The sequence below is a fragment of the Neopsephotus bourkii genome, unplaced genomic scaffold (assembly GCF_033783945.1).
Source record: "Neopsephotus bourkii isolate Nb327-2 ecotype Australia unplaced genomic scaffold, CSIRO-AGI_Nbou_v1 NB_1447, whole genome shotgun sequence".
NCBI lineage: Eukaryota > Metazoa > Chordata > Aves > Psittaciformes > Psittacidae > Neopsephotus > Neopsephotus bourkii.
In genome coordinates this window covers 482,803-500,175 of record NW_026901924.1, presented here as the reverse complement: position 1 = coordinate 500,175, position 17,373 = coordinate 482,803, and the positions used below count along the sequence as shown (strand labels likewise).

Sequence of the window (17,373 nt, the reverse complement as noted above, 5' to 3'; positions counted from 1 at the left end):
CTTGAAACAGTCAGGTCTTATTTCACAACTTATTGTGAGTAATGACAGCTCACATCCCAGAGGCGACTGCACTTGTTCGTGCTGTTCAAATACATGTTATGTCTTGTAAAGGTTCAGTGTCCCTTGATGTGTAGACATTTCATATGCTTGCCACTTTGTAACCTTGTTTAGTCCTTCATTTGTGTGAGACAGGCTGGAAAATTGAGGCCTGATGTGTGGCTGGTCTTTGCAAAAGTAATTTTCTTTTATTGAACATGATTATCCAGGAAGGTTAGAGAGCTCCTAACACATTATAGTAAATGCTACCTGAATTTTTTAATCCCTTTTGAAGATACGAAAACCCTTTGTCAAAATGCAGCCTGAGAGATGTGGTGAGTCTGAAACTGACACGTGGTATTTGAACAGATCATTGTAATTTGTTTTTCTTGGGCAGTGGATATCTCGGGATGACTTTGCCCAGAGCTTCTTTAAAACATGAAGATGTGTTAATTCTTCTTATATCTGTCTGTGGTACTTCCCCTTTGCCCATTCCTTTAATGATACCCTGGCCAAAGTAAGCAATCTCTGCAAAGTGTAGCATCAGTTGGAAGCTCAGGGCTAGGATATTATTTTGATTAAGCAGAAAAATACACAGATTTTTGTTTGCAGGTAGATTTATATTGGTGTATCTGAGATTTGTATTGGCCTTTTTGTTGGTACTGGATTAGAGTAGATCAGAGCGGTTTCTCAGCTGAGTCTGTGTGTTTCTATGTTGACCTCCCCTTTGGTCTTTTTCTAGCATTAACACTCTTGTGAAGATCAGTAAAAGTGCTGGGTCTATGCTGAAACCTCATGCACCAAAACTTATCCCGGCTCTGCTGGAATCCTTGAGTGTGCTGGAACCTCAAGTCCTCAATTATTTGAGTCTTTGTGCAACAGAGCAGGAGAAAGTAAGTGCAATTGCTATGGGAAGGTATCAACAGAACAGAGATGACAAAGATTTAAGCTTCATTTGGTAAACAGAAAAATAGCAGATTTGGTTGAGGGGTGTTCAAAGGTATAAAGAGAAACAGCTAGTAAGTTACTAATAAAGTTTGGTCATTGGAATATGGCTGGACAAATGTGGGGTTTAGTTGTTTGTTTGCCTTTTTTTTCTTTTTTTTTTTCTTTTTTTTTTTTTAGGGGTTATGCTTTTTTTTTTTTGTTCACTAAACCACCACATGTTTCAGAAACTGAAGAACAATCTTAGAACTGTTGTTATGTGTCACCTCACTCCACGTACAGCTGTGAAACATTCAAAGAGGCAGTCTGTAATAATTATGTGGAATGCACCTGTACTGTCAAAATTCTCTGTTTTTCCCAAGAGATGACCTGCAGGAGTTCTGGTAAATTAGATGTGCCGTAGCACTGTGGGCTGGAGGTGGATGTTATCAGCACTGTGTCCTTTAATCTCCCTCAAAGAACTGTATTAATCAGTAGCAGTCTAATGGGAAACTGAGTGAAACCCAATGTTCAGAAGCAGATTTAGCTAATTTCATTCTCATGTACTCTAGTTAGAACATCCTTCTGCCTCTGAAAGTGAAGCATTCATAGTCTTTCTCTGTATGCATCTGAAATGGATTTTGGTTTGAGTCTGTGAGGAAGCAAGTTATAGCTGATGTTGCCCTTTCCACTGTTTTCATGTTGAGTTTACACTTGATTTTGGGTTCCCCCCCCACCTTTTTTTTTTTTTTTTTGTCTCCAGACTGCAATGGATAGTGCCAGACTTAATGCTGTCAGGTCGTCTCCCATGATGGAAACCATTAACTTGGTAAGTACTTGATTGAGAAGGGTTCCACTGTAAGGTATGTTATAGAAGAATATGAATCAAAGGGAAGCTTTGCAGAATACCTCTTCAGGATTCATTTTGTTGTCACATCTGCATGTGGATGGCTGTCCTCTTTCTTTTTCATGTGCTGACTTATTTCATCCCAATGCCACAACTTGGTCCTCAGATCAGTCCTGAATAATCTTGGCTCCATTTGGTGTCAGATGGGTTGTTTCTGTACCCGTAGACGTGCCTGCCTTGATGAAAGGGACGTCTTTCAAGTATTTTAATTTGAACGGGGGTTCAGTTGGTTCTGAATTATGCTGGCTGCTATTTCTCTTCTTCTCTGGCCCTCATTTCCACAATCAGCTTCTCACCTGAGCCTCCAACTGATGATAGTTGTTGCTCTTAAGGCATATATTGCTGTCTAGCCCTTGCTTCATGTTGTGTTAAGATAATCCCTACCTGGGCCTTGCCAATGTTTTGAGGGGGGAGATACTTAGAAGAAATGCTGATATCATTGAAAGCACTGTCAGCAGCTGGTGTTTGTCACCAGCGTTTCCAGCTGCTGGAGGAGGAGTTGCTGATGCCCAGACAATGTGCTGTGGTGTTTGTCCTGGCAGAGCTCCTTGGCCTCTGTAAGAGCCTGTCCCTTACCAAAGAAAAGGCCACTCTTTTCTGCCCAGGCACTGCTCACAGCCATGGGCATGCAAGCAGGCAGCGGGTGCAAGCGCTGTTAAGAGAAGCATAGTCACCAGAGCTATTCTTTGTTTCCTGTGCTTATGGAAAAGTAACACCAGCGAGTCCTGTACATAACAGCTTGCGAAGCCGAGTCCGGTGTCAGGTGGGGTGCTCTATAAATAGTGTGTAAAGTGGCTGGGAATGAAAGGATCTGTGTAAAAGTGTACTCACTGCCATCCCTCAGGCTACGGCAGCTGCTGCTGTCCCTCCGTCAAACCATGGCTCTCCCTTGCCAGCCCTGGGGCAGTTGTGCAGCCCTGGTCAGTGCTGGGGATCTCTTAAGAGAGTGGAATGATAGTATGGCTTTCCCGGAGTAGCGTGGAGATATCCTGGTTTATGACTAACCTTCTGTCTATTGCTCTATATTCTGGGTCTGGCTGGGACATTATAAAGGTTTATTCCTTTCACTATACTGGTACAGGAGTGGAAAGTGACAGCTGATGGGATGTCTGAAGCTTTGAGAGGGTTGCTTTCAGTTATTATGTGATCCTTGCATTTGCTAGAGGATGGATCTCCCCTCTGCAGACAGTGTGCTACAGAGAGTGCTGGCTATATGAAGCTTTCTGTTTTGCCCAGTGTTATTTTAGGTATAGGAGTTACAAGTGATACCAGTGTGGTACCAGCAGCACTACTCTTGTACCTTTGTCATTTATACCACTTGTTTTGTCTTGACCTGTTTAAAAATGTTCCTAACTAGATTTGTTTCATCGTCTGGTTTGGATATGTTATTTTTTCAGGGTTTCAGACAGTTCTGGAAATACTGGGTTTGTCCTGAGATGTGCACACCTTTGCATCTCTTTCCCTCCCCAAACGGAGTTCTTGCTAGTGTGTCACTTGTAGCTTGCTAAACAGTTGGAGTGCAGGGAAGCATCAGTTCTAGCAAATAGTAATTTTGACAGGGTCATCTCAGCACAAAAGTGGCACAAGAGAATCTGTGTGGTGAAAGCCAATTTGTGGTGCCTTTTTCCCACTGTACAGCAAACTCTCACAATTCAGCTGAAGACCTTCAGCTATAGGCAGGACTCAGCTGAAAGCAGACCAGCTTCAGACTGCCACTATTACCTTCCTTTTTTCTCCCCCCTTCCACCATCCTTTCCCCCACTTCCTGATCCCTTGCCTTTCTCTAGAGCTTGCAGTATTTGGATGTCTCTGTCCTGGGTGAGCTGGTTCCTCGGCTGTGTGAACTGATCAAAAGCGGAGTAGGCCTTGGCACAAAGGTATGTCTGTGATTTTAGTACTCCATTTGGAAATGGAGAAAGAAACACAAGCAGTATCAATGTAAATATGCTCCTTTTGACTGTCTCAAAGCAACAGCTTGGGATTGTGCTGGAGTCTTTTTACATCTGAGTCTCAAGCCACCTACGTTACTATCAAACTTGTAATTTTCTGGGTATGTACTACCTTAACCTCCCCTGGGCTAAACAGTGGTTGTGCTCTGTAACACTTGAGTGCAGAAGGTTGTTTTTGGTCCCTGTATATATTCCAGGACCATCTATCCTGAGTGTAGGTCCTGGTAATCTTTTTACTTCTTAATTCAGTTCTTGTAATTCATTTGTTGCAAACTTTTTCTGCTTCCACTGTTGCTCCCAGCTTATCAGGGCAGAGGCTCTGTGGGCCTAGATCATGTCATAAGAATGCATATAACATTGCAGAAAGTATCAACAGAAATAGCCAGGAGCTAATACTGTTTCATCTCACCTTTATTTTCCCTTGCAATCTTCCAGGGAGGCTGTGCCAGTGTAATCGTGTCTTTAACCACACAGTGTCCTCAGGACTTAGCACCTTATTCAGGTGAGGTTTGTTTCTGGTGTCAGGTTTTAAAGGTACTTTTTTGTTGCTGTTCTGTAGGTATTATTTCCTCCCTACTGGCCCTTGATTTTATCATCTGAATGACCTTTACCTGTGTATTTTCCTCAGAGAGCTGTTTGCAGTTGCAGTTTGTATGAGACTGGCATGCTGGGGGAAGGTCCTTTGGATGTTACGTACCTCACCAAGTTGGAAGAAGAGCAGGGAGGGATTTCAGGGAATTCTCTAGGGCCCAGCAGGAACAAACAGAATTTTCTCTAGACTTTCTTGGAGCAGACAAACAATGCAATGCTGTCAATAAGCTCTTGTTTATTCTAGTTGAGCTATGGGGGAGCCATAAATAGGGACTTTGCTTCCTTGTATCTCAGTCTTCTCTTTACAGTTTATTGTGATTTGATGATAGAAAGGAGGTCACCTTTCTGTTGCAAAACAGAAAGCAAGCTGACAGCATGAGGAGCTGGGATGCTTGCATAAAGGAATATTACCAGTCAAAGCGTGCAGTTTGCGGCTTTCAGGGCACTAGATTCTTCTGAGTTTTGCTGTGTTACACTGTGCACTTGTTTAAACATGCAGTGACCATGAGATGGTGGAGTTTAGGATCCTGTGTGGGAGGAATAGAATACCTAGCAAGGCCACAGTTCTGGATTTCCGAAGGGCCAACTTTGGCCTCTTCAATCAACTGCTAAGAGAAGTCTCATGGGAAAGGGTGCTAGGCAGTAAAGGGGCTCAAGATAGTTGGTCAGCATTCAAGGACCGCTTCTTCCAAGCTCAGGATCTGAGCGTCCCAATGGTCAGGAAATCAAGTAAGGGAGCCAGGAGACCAGCGTGGTTAAACAAGGAGCTGCTGGGCAAACTCACGTGGAAAAGGAGAATCTGTGGACTATGGAAGGAGGGGCTGGTCACTTGGGAGGAATATAGGACAGTTGTTAGAGGATGTAGGGAGGCAATTAGGACAGCTAAGGCCTCCTTGAACTTAATATTGCTAGTCGGGTTAAGGACAATATAAAGGGCTTCTTCAAATACATAGCTAATAAAACTAACACAAGAGGCAATATAGGCCCACTGCTGAATGAGGTGCGTGCCCTGGAAACAGAGGATTTAAAGAAGTCAAAGGTGCTGAATGCCTTCTTTGCCTCTGTCTTTACTCCTGCAGACTCTCCCCAGGGGGCCCAGATTCCTATTGCCCCAGAAGGAGTCAGGGCAAAGGAGGAGTTTGCTTTGGTAGATGAGGATTGGGTTAGGGATCAGCTATGCAATCTGGACATCTATAAATTGATGGGTCTGGATGGAATGCACCCACAGGTGCTGAGGGAGCTGGCGGAGGTCATTGCTAGGCCACTCTCCATCATCTTTGGTAAGTCGTGGCAAACGGGAGAGGTGCCTGAGGATTGGAGGATGGCAAATGTCACACCAGTCTATAAGAAGGGCAAGAAGGAGGACCCGGGTAATCATAGACCGGTCAGCCTTACCTCTGTCCCTGGAAAGGTGATGGAACAACTTACTCTTGACTCCATTTCTAGGCATATCAAGGATGAGGGCGTTATTAAGAACAGCCAACATGGTTTTATGAGGGGGAAGTCATGTTTGACCAACCTTATAGCCTTCTATGAGGAAGTGACTAGGTGGAGGGATGATGGTAGAGTGGTAGATGCGGTTTTTCTTGATTTCAGTAAGGCGTTTGATACTGTCTTCCACAGCATTCTCATAGATAAGCTAAGGAAGTGTGGGCTTGATGATCAGGTAGTGAGGTGCATCAAGAGCTGGTTGAAGGGAAGAAGACAGAGAGTTGTGGTCAATGGGGCAGAATCTAGGTGGAGGTCTGTAACTAGTGGAGTCCCTCAGGGGTCAGTGCTGGGACCAGTGCTGTTTAATATTTTCATCAACGACCTGGATGAGGGAACTGAGTGTACTCTCAGCAAGTTTGCTGATGATGCTAAACTGGGAGGAATGGCTGACACACCAGAAGGCTGTGTTGCCATTCAGCGAGACCTGGACAGGCTGGAGAGTTGGGCGGGGAGAAATTTGGTGAAATTCAACAAGGGCAAGTGTAGAGTCTTGCATCTGGGGAAGAACAACCCCATGTACCAGTACAGGCTGGGGGGTTGACCTGCTGGAAAGTAGCAAAGGGGAAAGGGACCTGGGGGTCCTGGTGGATAGGAGGATGAACATGAGCCAGCAATGTGCCCTTGTGGCCAAGAGGGCAAATGGCATCCTGGGGTGCATTAGAAAGGGTGTGGTTAGTAGGTCAAGAGAGGTTCTCCTCCCCCTCTATTCTGCCTTGGTTAGGCCGCATCTGGAATATTGCATCCAGTTCTGGGCCCCTCAGTTCAAGAAGGACAGGGAACTGCTTGAAAGAGTCCAGCGCAGAGCCACAAAGATGATTAAGGGAGTGGAACACCTCCCTTATGAGGAGAGGCTGAAGGAGCTGGGTCTCTTCAGCTTGGAGGAGACTGAGGGGTGACCTCATCAGTGTTTACAAATATGTAACGGGTGGGTGTCAGGATGATGGAGCTAGGCTTTTTTCAGTGATATCCAGTGATAGGACAAGGGGCAATGGGTGTAAACTGGAGCATAGAAGGTTCCACGTTAACATCAGGAAGAACTTCTTTACTGTGAGAGTGACAGAGCACTGGAACAGGTTGCCCAGGGGGGTTGTGGAGTCTCCCACATTGGAGATATTCAAGGCCCGCCCGGACAAGTTCCTGTGTGATGTACTCTAGGTTACCCTGCTCTTGCAGGGGGGTTGGACCAGATGATCTCTCGAGGTCCCTTCCAACCCTTGGGATTCTGTGATTCCGTGATTCTGTGATAAGGACTAACAGACCTATAACCCCACAAACATGTGATGAAGAAAAATGCCTAAACTCATTCAATCTAATGAAATGCAGGCTATTGTAATTCTTGCCACAGCAATAAAAATAGGATACTTAAAATGAAATCTCTTCCACCAGGCAAACTTATGAGTGCTTTACTTAGTGGCCTGACAGATCGCAACAGCGTGATACAGAAGTCTTTTGCCTTTGCTATGGGGCACCTGGTCCGGGTGAGTTGGGGTTTAAGGCAGTTTTAAGTTTCATTTTGTTTTTTTGTTGTTGGCTGGGCTTTTCTAAAGTGTTGGAGTAATTTAAGCCTCTTCCCTGTTACAGACTTCCCGAGACACTAGCACTGAGAAGCTGCTGCACAAACTCAGCAGCTGGTACATGGAGAAGGAAGGTATGTTGCTTTGGGGGTGTTCAGTTGCAGAATACAGTGCAGAAAGGTTCCTGGTGATAACAAAAGCTGGTAAAGAAACATTTCTATAGTGTGATGCTAATTGACTGAGTAATTCCCATGCATCATTATACAATATTGTGCATCCCTCTGCTTCCCAAGAAGCAGACCAAGCTGTTAAAGGAAATCCTGCTTCCCAGTAATAACATGTGATTGTTTTGCTCCTTCAGAGCCAGTTTACAGGACAGGCTGTGCTTTAACTGTGCATTCTATGGGACGCTACAGTCCAGACGTAGTGAAGAGCCATGCCAAACATGTGCTGCCATTGGCTTTTCTTGGCATGCATGAGGTTCCCGATGAAGAGAAAGGAGACAAAGAGAATTCCGCTCTGTGGACTGAAGTATGGCAGGAAAATGTACCTGGTAAGTTGTTTTAAGAGTAGTAAAAGCTTTCTGGGAAGCATGGGGCAAGAAATACGCTTTCTGAGAATCCATTTTGGAAATACAGAATTCTTGTGGCAAAAGGTTTGGGCGGTCTGTTTCCATTTTCTTTCTTGCTAAAGATGTCATGTATGAATTTCAGCAGGTCAGCTTCTCTGTGGCTATTTAAAATAATTACAGAGGTGTGATTGCTGAGGATACACAGACACAGTCAGGAGAAGTATTCCAAGACTGTGAAGCACTGAATGTCACTGTAACGTGTCCCTGACTGGGGCTCAGAGCTGGACAGCTTTGGAAATTTTGATGCCAGCCTTTAAGGGTTGCTCTGCACATCCTGAAGTTACAGGGGGCTTTGGCCTGTGTCTCAGGTTGGAGATCTGTGTGGAGGTGCAGTGGCTTTAACCTCAGTGAATGAATTTGAGCTAAAGAAGGGCTATTTTGCCATACTTTATGCATGTAGAAAGAGATCTGGATGCATGGTGAGATGGTTTTGCTGGTTCCTTCTCTGACCTGATTCTTGGATCTGGTCCCTCAGTCACCAGATTACATTTCAGGTGTCTGGGAATGTAACTGGGAGGAATTCCTCACCCCAGTGCCTGAAGCAGGCCTAGCTGATACATTTCATCCACCCGTTTCCCTCCAAAATAAAGAAAACACCCAAACCTGTAACTGCTTTGTCTGCCTTCCCTCACCCCCACCCCCCCCCACCCCCTCCCCCAAAAAGGATCAGGTTTTTGTTTCTTTCATGGCACAGTTAACAGTTTTCCTGTTTGACATGCAGGTACCCAGGGTGGCATCAGGCTGTACATGCAGGAGTTGATAACCATTACCCAGAAAGCTCTGCAGTCCCAGTCCTGGAAGATGAAAGCCCAGGGAGCAGCAGCAATGGCATCAATTGCCAAGCAGACAGGCTCCCTTGTACCGCCACATCTCGGCATAGTGCTGTCAGCACTGCTTCAAGGCCTTCCAGGGAGAACCTGGACTGGGAAGGTAAGAAAGGAAGTGGCACCTCTTGGATCTCTGAGCACCAGCATGCAGCCCTTGAGCCAGGACACGTAACATTCTGTGCTGCAGAGCAGCATGTGTAGGAACTCTGGCTTAGGAGGTCTGCCTTTTGCCCTGTATTCATTCAGCAGATACTAAAATGACAGGGAAAACAAGTATGTGCTGTTCATATTGCTTTAGGATTTGGGTTCCACTTAAACTACTCCTCTGCACCATATTCTAGCCTTCAGATGTCCTAGCTTCCTCACAGAGGTGCTGCAAGGCAATTTTCCACTGCCAGTTGAGTGCAGATGGAATGCCAAGTCTTCTGTAGCAGGAGTGGCAGGAAGGAGACACTTTTTGTCTAGGCTGGTGTCATAGAAATATTCCCCCACCAACTCTCGCAGCACAGTACAAAGGTTTTGTCTGTGCAGTAGGACTGTGCCATTTGGTTGCATGGCATTTCTCACTGGTATCCGTTTTATTCATTGCAGGAGGAGCTGTTAAAGGCCATCGCCAGTGTTGTCTCTGCATGCAAGTAAGTGGTACTCTCAAGATCTGGGATCTCAAAAAGGAGGTTGTTGTACAGTGTTGCCTGTGTGGTGCTAAGGAGACTATATAATTTGTGAACACCATCGTTATCTCCCATCAGCTCAGGAGGAATCTGCTCCACTTGCCAATCTGTGGGTCACTGGTGAATGCTGGGAGGGGCAAGTGATGCTTCATAGAGACCTGCAGAGATAAATGGTTGATTTAGGGCAAAGAAGAGGATGTTGAGAGGTGAGAATTACTAGAAGGAAAGAAGAGGCTAAGGGGAAGGATCGACACATTAAAGAGTAAAAGAGAGGAAGAGGTAGAAGAGGAAAAGCAGGGAAGTGTGTTGGAAGCATGTGAGTAAAGACAAAGAAATGAGGGAGGACAGGGTAAGAGCGAAGAAGAGGATCAGACTGTAACTTCAGCTGCAGCTGTTGGTAGGCACCCCTGTGCCTAGACACAAGAATTGCCTCCTAGGTATGGGAAAAGCATTGTTTGGGAGGGGATTACTATCGGTCTGATAGTTCGTGTGTTCCTTGTATTTCAGTGCAGAGCTACAGAAGTCAGTGCCTGGCCAGCCCACCATCAGTGATATTGTCCAGGCTGTCCTGAAAGAATGTCGGAAAGAGAACCTGAAGTATAAGATGGTGGCACTGCGCTGTGCAGCTGGGGTGTTGCAGGCAACAAAGGAAGACAGGTTCCAGGAGCTGGCAGATATCGTCTTCCCCATGATAAAGAAGGTGACAGTTCAGCTTGCTGAATTCTCCCTCTTCTAAAGCAAAACACCCAAGTGGTGACGACAGTCTGGCTGATGCATGGCAGGTTTCTGACCAGAAGGCTGATGATGTGAGGAATACCCCACACTCAGCCAGATTCCTGGTGGGGCTGAATAAATACCAGACTGCTGATGAGCCCCTGGGGGGTTGCACCTGTGTGGCCCATATTATGAATTGGCCCAACTGCTCTCTGACAGAGTCCTTCCCAGCACTGCCCTGATCCTGCCTGTGGAACTAGATGATCTTAAGGTCCTTTCCAACCCTAACTGTTCTGTGATTCTATGATACAGCATTAAAAGTTAATTCCTGGCTGCTCTGCAGGCAGCAAGAGACTCCTAGGAAGTTGTGTTGGGTGCTGCTGTTCAGTATCAGCAGTGCTTTGCAGCTCTTCAAGAGGGACTTGGATAGCACAGGCAGGTGTTTGGGTGCAAGGCCACGGAGCCTGCTGTGCACTTGTGCAGGCTGCCGGTAGCACCAGAGCTACCGGTGGCCAAGGGGGCCTGTGCTTCATCTATGTGGAGGCACTGTCTGGGTGCAAGGACTGGCATGCACAGACTGCAAGGGAAGACTGAATGGCACTGAAGTGTGTGGCTGACCTTCCCTCATCCTTCTGTTGATCCTACCTTCCCCCCATGCCCTCTGCAGAACTCTCTTGAGAGCTTGGGCACAGGTTTACCAAAGCATGATGAAGAGGACGAGGAGACAAGGGAGAAAGAAGTGCAGGTGGAGTCACTGATCTGTGCCTTTGAGACCCTGGGCAAAGCCTGGCCGAGGAGCCCAGAGACACAGCGTAAGTCAGCTAATGGTGTGCAGAGCAGGCTTTCTTGGCTCAAACTCTTTCTTCTTGAAGTTGAAAGGGGGAGGAGGGAGAGACCTGGCGATCATGCAGAGGGTGTTAGGAGGCTTTCGAGAAGGTGCAGGATCTCACTGCCTGCAGCTTGCAAGATCAGTGAGAAAGCTCCTCCCAGCAGCTTTCACACAGAACAGCCCATCCTTGAGGAAAACCTTCACTGTTTTAAATCCACTCACCAAATTGTTCTGAGTTTTTGAAAACACACAGGGTGCCTAAGGTGGTTTGGCTAGTCAAAAGCTGCATAGTTCTGCTGCTCACATTTATGTTCGCATCAGAGTTGGTACATGGTGAAGGAACTGGGAATACGTGAAAAAAACAAATGGTTGCTCTCATTAGCATGCCAGAATGTGTGGTGCAGCTGGTTTGTCTTCAAGTGCTCATAATGAGTGTTGATGTGGTGAAGATTTTCAGGGTCACTTGTTGCAGAATGTTGACTTGGTTATATGCAGTGACTAGCTTGATGTCACTTGGAGAGGAGCACAAGGAACACCTGGGAGACAGAGCAGGAGGTGTTTTCCTTCTGCCTTTCCTTGTGGTAACACAATGACATCCTTATTTCTCTGCAGGCTGCTATCGCCAAGACTTTTGCAAGTTAATGTGTGACCGTCTGAAACTCGGCACATGGAAAGTGCAGCTCGGAGTGCTACAAGCCATGAATGCCTACTTTAAAGGGTAATTCTCCTTTCTGCATTCCACTTTGATGATTATTTTCTTTGTTGCTTCAAACTGTTTAATGAAATTGAGGATGACACTGAATTCTGGGGAAGTCGAGCAGACTTCTGACAGTGATTTTTCATTTGACAGGCTATTGCTGTTTGATAAGGAGCACTTAGACCCTGCGGCTTTGACAGAAATACTGTTGGAAACCTGTTCATCTATCACCCATTCTTTAGGTAAATGGACTTTTCCTGGTTTATGGTTGGTGATGAATTGCTTGTCAGCTGGGGGTTGACTGGTAGTGGAACTGCAGAGTAAGCATAAGGTATCAGAGATAACATTTTGATTTTCCTTGCACTTTGTGGAAATTCTGATGTTGCAGTACCTGTTCAAGACAGTACTATTCAGGATGCTGTGCACAGGGAAGTAAGCTCCTCAGGTGCAGGAGAGTTTTGAAAGGGTAGAGAGAGGCAGACAGCAGACTGTGCAGCCTCTCAGGAGTGCAAATCAGAAACGATTTCTTTCATGCAGAAGATGGACCCTACCAAATCAAGCTATTGCTGATGTGATGAAACAAGTTTTTCTCCTCCACAATTCAGACTTCTTGTATACACATGCATTGGAGATGCCCAAAAGTTTCTTGGGCAGTGCATGAAGCTGCAAGGTTTTGAGGCAGTTTGTGCTTTCCTTGAGTAGAGCACCCAATGGTGATATGAGTGCTACCTGTAATGTCATGTTGACAGCCATGGGGCCCTTTAGGACTTTGGTAGCATTCCCACTGGTCCTGTGACTTTGGCAGCATTCCCACTGGTCCTGTGACTGTAATCCTAAGTCTTCTCATACATGCATTGTGGCTCTGGTTTCTGGCACCTACTTCAGAGGTTGTTACTGATCCACTGACCCCTTTGCAGAAAGTTCCTCAACTATCAGTCCTTCTGAAACGAGACTTAAATGAGATTTTAGCTCAGAACATCGAGTAACTTTTGTGACAAGCTTATGCTTGATGGCATAGGGTTTATGTATGCTCCCTTAATCACAGAATCATAGAATAGTTAGGGTTGGAAAGAACCTTAAGATCATCTAGTTCCAACCCCCCTGCCATGGTCAGGGACACCTCACACTAAACCATGTCACCCAAGGCTCTGTCCACCCTGGTCTTGAACACCGCCAGGGATGGAGCATTCACAACTTAAATCTGGATGGTTTATAACCATTACAACTTGCCAAAAAAGTCTGTTATGCACAGAACTTGTCTGTAATCACATTGCAGCTATGCCAGTGTTGTTCCTTTTCAACATATGTAAGGAATAGTAGTGCTGTGGTAATGGGACAGGCGATGCACAAAGTCTAGTTGACTTGTCAACCTCTAGTTGATCATTTTCTGCCATTCAAATGCATCTAAGTGAGCAGTGCAGACGGCCAGCACAAATGAGCTCAGTGAGCTGTGCTAGTAAATGTTTTTTGGAGACTGCAGTTGTGAGTGCTCATTTGTGCCTTTGTTTCTCAATGTGGTTGTGGGTTTTTTGTTATTGCCTGTTTTTTCAATCCCCTAGAAAACAAAAGCTACACGTCCATAAGAACAGAAGCTTTGACTGTGATAGAACTGCTGCTCACCAAACTGCAAGGTGAGATGCTTTGCTCGCCAGCTGGGAGTGCTGCTGTTTGGTAAGGAAGGCACCTGGCTGTGTGGCCTGGAACCCTGGACAGATGCTGCTACCTTCTGCTTACAGCACTGGGTGATTCTGGGGCAGTTGTGACTTGGGAATCTTTGGGAGCTTTAAGTAACTGAGGAGAAAGCCAAAGTCTAAAGTACTCCAAGGATACTGCTTGGGTGAGGAAAATGTCCAACAAGGAGCACCCTGGAGAGCACACAGGACAGTTTTTAGTCAGATTCTGCTATGTGCAAGAACCATAGAGGGGAGAGCTCCTGTTTGTGCAGAAGCAGAACTTCTACCCTCTTGGCACCAAGTTTAGTTCCTCATTGTTATTTAGGATTTAAGTCTTGCAGAATTTACTTCAGAGAATGAATCTACTTAGGTCTCAAGGTCATATGTGTCTGCAGCTGTTCTGTTCAATGTTTCCTTTGGATTTCTGTTACACACTTTGTGTTTCCTTTAGTCTAGCAGAAATCTTACATTACATAAAGGAATTGTTAATTGGGAGACATTTGGTTCTTCAGGTCCTTGTTTTCGCATTTTACAGGATTAGACAATCCAGCCTAGTCTTAACCGGGCATGAGTCCCTGTGCCGGAGGCAGCATGTGCACTGGAGTTGAATTTGGAAGTGCTGAAGCAGTCAGTCACTCTTTCAGCCTGCCTGGGGATGGAGGTTACCTTTTGTTTTTTTGGCATTCTGGTATTCATATCCAGTGTCTGTCTTTATCTACACAGAAACTCAACAGTGGGAAAGCCTGACACCAGAAAGCACAGAGCACCTCATTCGTTCATTGTCTACGATGGCATCAGATAGCAGACCCGAGCTGCAAGAGAAGGCATTTATATTGAAGAAAACACTTGAAAGTCTTGACTAAGCTGTAAAACACAAACTACAAAGTGCCATGTAAAACAAAAACAAAAGAGTGCAGTGGTCTGAAAACCAAGTGGGGAAAATGAAGTTTATTCTGTAGCATGCATCATTCCTGGCCAAAATAAAAAAATGCCTTAAATTATTTCCCCATTAGTGTTATTTTTACTCTCTAAGCTGATGGTTAGTTGTTTATCAGTAAATACCTCTAATGATCTGCCCTAGAATGTTTTTAAGTGTGCAACATAAAAATAGTTGAGGGCAAGATTTTGTTTTCTTTTAAATCGGCAAAAGAATGTTGCTCAGATCCCCTTTGTCCTTCAGAGGAATTGTTGAAAAACCACCAGCACAGGCGTATTTGATTCTCACGTCACGTGTGGTGATCTGTTACCTGGTGTCTGAACAGTAAATCTTTGGGACTCTGCAGCAGAGCTGGTGTTTGTTACCTATAAAGAATTCAATTCTTCCCCTGATGAAGCCTGTGTTAAGCTCTGGTGGCTTCATCTGACCCCCACCTCTGCTTCTCCTGCTCGCTCCTCCCTTGCAGCCCATTGTCTGTGAGTTACGAAAGGCAGAGTACTGTTAACTTCTCTCCTTCCTCTTTCTCTGACCTCAATGTGGATTGACCAAGACTATGCCTTCCCCAGCTGGCAACCTCAGCCTCCCAGACTTTAAATGAGAACTTGTTTCCTCAAAGGATGCACAAGAGAGCACTTTACTGAGCCCTGTGGGATGAAGTTGGGCCTAGTTGGTACCCAGATGGAACACTGCTCTTCTCAAAATTGTTTTGCATGGACACTCCAGCTGCAGGATAAAAAAAAGAAAAACAAACACAAACAAACAAACAAAAAAAGGCAGTCTTTTCTAGATGTTTTTGAAGAGTGTATGGAGTTTGCAATGACAGTTTTTTAATAGTGGTAGTGTTTTAATCCCTTCCTGTTTGTAACCCTGTTCTTGCTTTGGAAACCTGTAACCATTTAGATTGTCAATATTTGTAAAGAAACTGAATGATCTGTCATTTCTCAGCAGCCCAAGTCATGCTGGTTGCTAGCAAGTACCTTTTAATTTGCACTTAAGAAGAAAGATTATATCTGCATTAACATGGAGTAAAATTGCTTTATGATGGTGTGGCCATGCTGCCTGTCTCCTTTTATTTTAAGTATTTTATTTTGCCCTTCATGGAGAAAAGACAAACCTGGCCACTATAGCAACAGACCTTTAATAGTGTAAAGTTAGCACTGCACCATAATCTGACCAGTATGTGTACAGCTTCTTGGGGATAAATGCTTTGCTGATGGTGAAACAAAATCGTTAGTGTGGGCAATATCGTGTCGATGGCTTCAGCGAAGGAAAGCTTCTTTTCTTGTAGTCTGCAGCTCCTTTCAGATCTGATCTGTCACGGAGAGGACTGTTCAGATGACATCACATTTCCTCCATGCCCTCATACTCAGAATCAGGTATGCAGTACCTACTTTTCCCTCAGGTGCCACTTCCCATTGAGAGTTTTCTGGTACTGTAAGTCTTGTCGTCTGACTTGCTCTCCACAGAAAGGGAGGAGTGCAATTCATGCACACCTGGTAAGAAAACATCAGCAGGAAATGGGCAGAGCTGTCCCACTGTGGCTCTCGTGTAGCAGAAACCTCAGCGAGCACTATTGCATTGTACACTAAAACTGGTCAGTGGACAACTCCATGGTGCTGGGAGCTGGTGCTATAACATTTTGATTTACACCTTGTTGCAGGGAGCTGCTCTTTGTTTACCTGTAGTTTGAACTGTTGAGCACAGTGTACATTTTAAAATGTTATTGGGCAAGTCACTTTGCAGTATCTTTAAAAACTTGCTTACCATGACATGTAGTGTCATGAGTGCTCGTTCTTTTTGTATTAGATAAATATTACCAGTGATGCTTTGCTGTAGCAGTTCATCGTCTGACTTGGTTTTTTCTTTTTGTATTGGTGAGTGGCAGTAACAGAAAAGGAAGAGCCTCCACATCTCTGGTATTTTGAGTGGTCACTGTGGACTGGAGTATTCAGAGGCAATGCCTAGTATGGTCAGATGACCATAAGCAGAATAAGGAATTGTTGTCAATAGCAACCTGAATTTCTCTATTGGGGATTTATACTAGAGGGAAGAGCGTATTCTAGGAACTGTACAAACAGGTGGACTGATGGCTCTGGCCAAGAGCATTTAGGAAGGTTAGAGATGATACCACACTCTGGATCACAAAGCAATATGTCTTTCTCGTGATTACAGAACAGATGCAGAGCTCCTCTCTAAAGCATGTGCCTATACACAAAACCTACCTGTACAAAAGTTAATTCAGTCAGAGGTTTGATATCTACCCCCCTCACATTTGTAAACTTGACAGGATTAAAAAAAAAAATAATAGATGTGGCCTTCCTAGAGTTTTTCCTCTAAAAGCGATTGCACTATGTAAAACACACTGTACATTGCCCACTGTGGGCAGTTCTTGTGCTGCTGCAATGCTTTGTATACCTGGAGTGCAGTGCGTGGACCTGACTCTAGCACTCGCCGTTGCTTAAATGGATGTATATTGAGAAAAGTTTTCTAATGTTGCAAGATCTCCATAAAATTCACTGCAGTCTGTACTGTCGAAGTATGTGAACGATTGACTGAAAGAAAACCCTCCTGCTTACCAAAAAGGTGAAATTAAATAAAAGCTGCATGACATGTTCCTGGAAGTGACTGGTACTGTTTTTTCTCCCAGTATTTTATAGTATCCTTGTGTTTGGCATTGTGTTCTGCTCTGCCCTGACCTACTTTCCCTCAGGCCACTTGCCTAAAGATGTGGTGATGGGCTTAAGCTGACAAAGGGGAGATTTAGGTTAGATTAGGAACAAGTTCTTCACTAAGAGGGAGGCGAGGCACTGGCACAGGGTGCCCAAAGAAGCTGTGGCTGTCCCATCCCTGACAGTGTTCAAGGCCAGGTTGGACAGGACTTGGAGCAAACTTCTCTAGTGGAACCTGTCCCTGCCTGTGTCAGGGGGTTGAAAGCACATGATGTTGAAGGTCCCATCCAACCCAAGACCCAATATGATATGT

At 45.1% G+C, this 17,373-nt stretch overlaps 1 protein-coding gene across 1 annotated transcript in view; it reads left to right on the top strand.

Annotated features, from left to right (window-relative positions):
- Positions 1-14,459, top strand: part of ECPAS (Ecm29 proteasome adaptor and scaffold) — a 69,136-nt gene extending 54,677 nt beyond the window's left edge. The window contains 15 exon segments of the mRNA XM_061368819.1: positions 779-929; positions 1,724-1,789; positions 3,655-3,744; positions 4,252-4,318; positions 7,285-7,376; positions 7,480-7,546; positions 7,774-7,965; positions 8,765-8,973; positions 9,462-9,505; positions 10,049-10,241; positions 10,923-11,067; positions 11,697-11,802; positions 11,935-12,023; positions 13,341-13,412; positions 14,178-14,459. Of these exon segments, the coding sequence (XP_061224803.1) occupies positions 779-929; positions 1,724-1,789; positions 3,655-3,744; positions 4,252-4,318; positions 7,285-7,376; positions 7,480-7,546; positions 7,774-7,965; positions 8,765-8,973; positions 9,462-9,505; positions 10,049-10,241; positions 10,923-11,067; positions 11,697-11,802; positions 11,935-12,023; positions 13,341-13,412; positions 14,178-14,317 (1,723 nt within the window). The 3' untranslated portion in view covers positions 14,318-14,459.
- The last annotated feature ends 2,914 nt before the right edge of the window (positions 14,460-17,373 follow it).